We start from the raw sequence: 6,000 nt of genomic DNA on the forward strand, positions 1-6,000 counted from the left end.
TAACTTGAATCAATGACTAAAGACGACTTCAATGTATTTTAACTTACATAACAAAAAAACTCGCCCCACGGCCGAAATGTTAACAACATATCTATTTTAGTGTATTAATGTGTTTGGTAGTGCGGTAGCTGTTGTGATTTGAAAAAAAATATTTTATAAAAAGTATTTTTAGTTGAGGTTGGTTTGAAAAAATAAGTGTTTGGTTAAAACTGTGGTTGAAATGAATAATTTAATGTATTTGGTTAAGAATACTTTTAAAATTAAGGTTATAAAATAATTAAAATATATATATATATATATTAATATTGATGATTTATAATTTAAATATTATGGATTTAACTATTGCTATCACATCATGAAATAAATCATACTTAATATAATTTTTTTTTATTATTCCAAGAAACCATCTACAATTCCATTATGTACGAAATACATCTGACAAAAACTATAGTTTCCATAATTTTTTTAGTGTGTAATCAAATTAGATAAAATATTATCAGGTATAAAATTCACTTTAAACTAATTTTTTTAAAAAATGTTAAAAAAATTAACACACTAAAAAAAAAATGTTCACGCAGTGCACGTGAACAGTGCAATTCTCTTGCACTATTCACATGAACAGTGTATTTCATGTTAATTGCACTGTTAATTGAATAGTGCAATTAACATAAACAGTGTTAGAAAAGCATGTGACCACTGCTTCTTTCAATTCTGCGTTGCAAACACATAAAATAACAGGGCCTATGAACATTAATTAGTGTTTTTTTCTTTACCAAATGCTTGGCTCCTGCGTTTTGCTTTAAACGCAACCTCTACCGCGTAAACAAACGAACTCTTAATATTGTGGTAGTTTTTGTGATTGTGGTTTGAAAAAAGTTATTTTATAAAAAGTACTTTTGGTTGAAGTTAGTTTGATATTTATATATGTTTGTTTAAAACTGTGATTGAATAAAAAATAGTTTAATGTGTTTGGTTAAACATGCTTTTCAAATTAAGGTTATAAAATAACTAAAAAATATACATATATTAATATTGATGGTTTTTAATTTAAATATTGTAGATTTAACTACCACTATTACATTATTAAATAAATAATATTTTATATCAAATATTTTTTTATTGTTCCATTAACTTATCTACAATTTCATCACGTATGAAATTTATCCGATAAGGACTACAGTTTTCATGGTTTCTTGAGCGTGTAACAAAATCATGTAAAATATCATCAGAAACAAAATTGAAATTGCGATCAAATTATGCAAATACTATGTCATCATGAGATCTCCTTTCAATTTATATAGTGTTATTGAATAATATCAAACACTAGTTTTTAAGTAAAACACAATTAAAAAAAAGTTAAATTTTTTTTGGGTCGGACGCGATCAAATAAATAGTGATTTATGAATTAATTCACTTGACACTGTTCACGTGAATAATGCCAAGTGAATTAATCCATTTGATAGCGCTCACTTTTTGAAGTAAATGTAATGCAGAGTAAATTAATGAACAATATATAATAAATTAATTCACTCTACACATATGTCAACTGCCGGACAATAAAAAATGAAAAACATTAATTTTTTGTTTCATCAAAATTGATGATATAAATTAAATTTTTAATGGGATTCATCTCCAAAATTTATGTTTAAATATTTACTACACAATTATAAATTATGGATAGAATAAAATACATTTCCAACCACAATATCAAACACGCACGGATTGTTATTTTGTTGACTCTAAGGTGGGGCTAACGTGTGTAATATGTTTTCACTGCCTTGGTGAAAATATATTTATATAGCTCAGTTAAGGATAAACACCGTATAAATTACAGGCCTTCATGTCTGTCTTCCGCAATAAGTAGACATTTCGAAATCCTATTCTCTGTGGCTTCAGTAGTTTCCTCGGTCAAATCAATCAAATGCAATGCCATCTTCCATATTAGGACTCCCTTCACGTGCTGCTCATAATCTCATGAACTCTCTCTGCTTACTACCTCCATGGATTTCAACAACAACAACAGCAGCAGATCACCTGTATTATTATATCACTACATCCTCTTAAACCTTCATTATTATAGCATTTTGTGTTTGTTATATTTTGGCGACCATTCTGGAAGAGAATCATTTTTATTTTTGTAATATTTTTTTAGCAGAGATTGAGTTCTTTGACGATTGGGGAGCGGATCTGTGCCGCGTGTATACCATTTGCGGCGATCATTGAGATTTTCATTCTGGCTGTTGGTAATTGCCTTGAGTGGCGCCCAAGTGTTAAAAGAAATCGATGTGGTTTCCTAGATATAGCTCGCCTTGCCGATGGATCTCGATGTACTGCCCCTCTCTCTCGGTTTTTGTTATGTTTTGTTTCCTGGTGGTCATTGAATAATGATCAAAGGGCTGATTGGTTTCTAAGAAAAGCAAAGAAAATAATTTAATTTTAATTTAGCCTCTTGCTTAGCTTAATTTGAGTGAAGTTTAGGGGAAAAAACATGGGTTTTGTGTTTGTTTTTGGGTGAAAATGCTTGTATTTAGATTTTTATCTGTTTTAACAATCAAAAGAGAATAGGGTGGTTGAGTTTTTAATGGAGATGATATTGCAGTTACTGTTAATGAAGTGGAGGCCTTGTACGAGCTGTATAAGAAGTTGAGTAACTCGATAATCAAAGATGGCTTGATTCACAAGGTGATTTTAATTATTTGACTATTGCTAATTTGTTTTCGTTTTATAAGTGTTTGTCTGGCAAGGCATGGTGCCTGGATGAACTTTGATTATTATTTTTTAATTCAAAATAACTTGTAGAGAAGTCTATGATGGTTGAGGTTGAAATATTCATGGGTAACTCAAGCTTTCTATGAAATTGAATGGCCTTTGTGTGGCTGTTCATTTGGATTTTAAAGAGTCCAGGTAGTCAGTTATGCCATTATACATGACATAGCTGAAGTCTCCCTTATGGTTATGGTGTACTTCTGTTTTTTTTTTAATTGGATAATCTCAAGTATGATCAATTTTATTGATGGATGTTGAAATCAGAATTTGTCCCTACAACTCATGATTTATAATATTAAGCTTTTCTTCACTTGCCTGAAAGCGGTGAAGTGAACAAATGGTTATGTAATTATCAGGTTGACAGTTAGAAATTTGTGTATGGGACTTATAAATGAAAAAATAGGTATAGCTGATGATCTAAAAATTGCAAAATGAAAAAAACAGAATCAATGCACTTGCTCTCTGGTGATGTTAAATTTCATAGCATTTTGGTTCTCAAATGGTGTAACTGATTGATCATGCAGGCATACATTAATTTTTGTTGCATATTTGACAGTATTCTAGACTTGACCTGTGATTGCATGCTTTAATTGTTTGTGCTTGTTATCTTGCAGGAAGAGCTCCAATTAGCGCTATTCCAAGCTCCTCATGGCGAGAATCTTTTTCTAGACCGGGTAATGAACCTTGAACAACTTCTATTACGTCCTCATTTCTATTGCTTCAGTTGGTCTAACAAGTGCAAAAAAGATTTTGACACGAGCAATAGAAATATTGAACTTGCATTTGTAGATCTTTCATAATTGACTCGACTCCCACAGTGAAAACAACGCTATTGATCATGGATAATATATACGTGCATAATATGAAATCATTTTATGTTTGATGTTTTTCTTGGCATAGAAGTCAAGAGTTGATATTTGTAGGAGCCAAATAACAGATTTACGTTTCCAAAAAGAAAAAAGAATTTATGACACAAAATATGAAATATGCATTTGGAGAATATGGATATTAATGAGAGGAGTTCCCTTACATTTAATTGCTGTTCTTACATCCACTTATTTTTGTAACCGACTGTTTTAAAATAGTGTGCTTGTCTTTTTTTCTTCCCTAGCTTTTTGATCTCTTTGATGAAAAGAGGAATGGCGTAATCGAATTTGAGGAATTTGTCCGTGCACTCAATGTGTTCCATCCCTACGCACCCATGGAAGAAAAAACTGATTGTGAGGGCTCAAGGCTCAATACTTTTCTTTTGATTCACGAAAATAAATTGGAATTGTGGTCATGTTTCATCCCCACAAACTCTGTTTTTTGGCAGTTGCATTTAGGCTGTACGACCTGAGACAAACTGGGTTCATTGAACGAGAGGAAGTGAGTATCCTGTACTGGCTTTTGTTCTCAAGTGATTGTTGCCATAGTTAACGGGCAAGCTAATTTAACTACTGAAAAAAATATACTCCCGGTATCAACTAAACTTTATATATTTGGCCTTTTAATGATTTCAGGTTAAGCAAATGGTGATTGCTATTTTATTGGAATCTGATGTGAAATTGCCAGATGATCTTTTGGAGGCTATCATAGACAAGGCAAGCTGTCGTCTAAATATTTATTTTCTTGTTCCGACTTCCGACAATTACATTTGATGCTCACATAGTACCTTCAATCTCCCTTCAGACATTTGCTGATGCCGATGCCGACAAGGATGGTAAAATCAACAAAGAAGAATGGAAGGCTTTTGTGGTTCGACATCCAAATCTATTGAACAACATGACTCTTCCTTATCTGAAGTAAGTGGCTTGCCTTGTACCTTGTGCACTTTCCCTGTTTGTAAAATTAGTCCATTTTGCTTTTTTCGTTTTGCCAATTTCTCCTCTCTTTGACCATGACTGAAAATTCATGAAAACTACTGATTGGACTTTTCTATTATCATCATTATCTTCCAGGGACATAAGCACTGTCTTTCCAAGTTTTATTTTCAACACTGAGGTTGAGGATTGAGCATTCTCTAAGCTGGATGTCTTAAAAGGTTCAGCTTCTCACATAACCGCTTCACTTGGGCAGTGTTTGGTAATGCATTTACACTGCGTTTGAAAGTTCTTTTCAAAGCGCGTAACATTAATTTGATGCCTTTTAAAGTGCTTATGGATGATTTTGATGCCTTTTAAAGTGTTTATGGATGTTTTTGATGCTAAAAACATAAAAAAGAACCTGACAACGCATCAAGTAATGTTTTGAGTACAAATGCATTTTTGCAAAAGCACTTCACTGCATTACAAAACACAAATTTTATAGGCTTTCATCTGGATCAGAAAAGTCATATATTGACCTGGGGAAGGAACTGTCTCTACCTTCATTAAGCAAATTCAAAACCTAAGTGGTCGCTTCATGGGAGGATCGCATGGTTCATCCTGGCTAGCCTGCTCTAATCTAACCTCTTTGCTGTACAGTGAGAAGGGAAACTTTTTGTAATGGAAATTGGTATCATTGCTTTTAAATTTTGCATTTGGTTGTCTTGTGTACATTCTTTTGGTAATCAAAGGTTGCTGATTGGTGTGCGCGCGATACTGCGCGTGTGTGAACTTAACTCGACAAGGCGGGGCACTTGCTATGGCAAGGACTGATAGGTGGCAGGGCGTCTGCCATGGCAAGCAGTGGCAAGCAACATGCTAAGCACACTCACTACTAGCGAGTAATGCACCTGTCATGACAAGTTCTGGCAAGCTTGTCATGTGATTGGCTGTTACAAATTTTTTTAGGGTTGCTTGTCTGCGTGCCCAGCAGCATTAGAAGTGTTAAAAAAACTGGTTTATATGTAATATTTGCATTATCTTACATGTTAATGTCAGATAATATAGATTTTACAGATGATAGTGAGTAAACTAATTTTATAAATGAATGTCATGAGTTGGATATGAGTTGAGATTTTTAAAACTTGCCTAGCCTTATATAAATCAATGTAATTAACTTACCTTTTGGTATGGATAATAATTTTCTCTCTATTTATTTTGTCTCTCCTCTTCACATTTACAACTGTCTCATTTTCTAAATTTCTTTCTCTTTTCTCTCTTCCACATTTTCACATAAATTATTGCAGTTTTTTTTTCAAGTTTGTTTTGATAAATCACAATGCATTTTACAATTTCAATCTTTTCTATCTTGTAACTAAGAGATTATGAGAAATAAATAAAAATTTCAAGAATCCATATTGAACTTTTATATTTTTAGTCAAATCACAAA

At 32.5% G+C, this 6,000-nt stretch overlaps 1 protein-coding gene across 2 annotated transcripts; it reads left to right on the forward strand.

The window, feature by feature from the left end:
* Window positions 1–1,830: 1,830 nt before the first annotated feature.
* On the forward strand, window positions 1,831–5,694 carry LOC133690045 (calcineurin B-like protein 10). 2 transcript variants are annotated; one of them, XM_062110189.1, is made up of 9 exons: window positions 1,831–2,036; window positions 2,153–2,327; window positions 2,600–2,682; window positions 3,381–3,440; window positions 3,878–3,986; window positions 4,082–4,134; window positions 4,269–4,349; window positions 4,438–4,550; window positions 4,707–5,694. In XM_062110189.1, exons 1-9 carry the CDS (start codon window positions 2,001–2,003, stop codon window positions 4,759–4,761), a joined length of 765 nt encoding a protein of 254 aa, XP_061966173.1. In that variant the 5' UTR covers window positions 1,831–2,000; the 3' UTR covers window positions 4,762–5,694. The 2 variants fall into 2 exon arrangements, with proteins under 2 accessions (XP_061966173.1, XP_061966175.1); XM_062110191.1 differs by having other exon boundaries at window positions 2,156–2,327.
* Window positions 5,695–6,000: the final 306 nt, after the last annotated feature.

The sequence above is a fragment of the Populus nigra genome, chromosome 3 (genome assembly GCF_951802175.1).
Source record: "Populus nigra chromosome 3, ddPopNigr1.1, whole genome shotgun sequence".
In the NCBI taxonomy this organism is placed as follows: domain Eukaryota; kingdom Viridiplantae; phylum Streptophyta; class Magnoliopsida; order Malpighiales; family Salicaceae; genus Populus; species Populus nigra.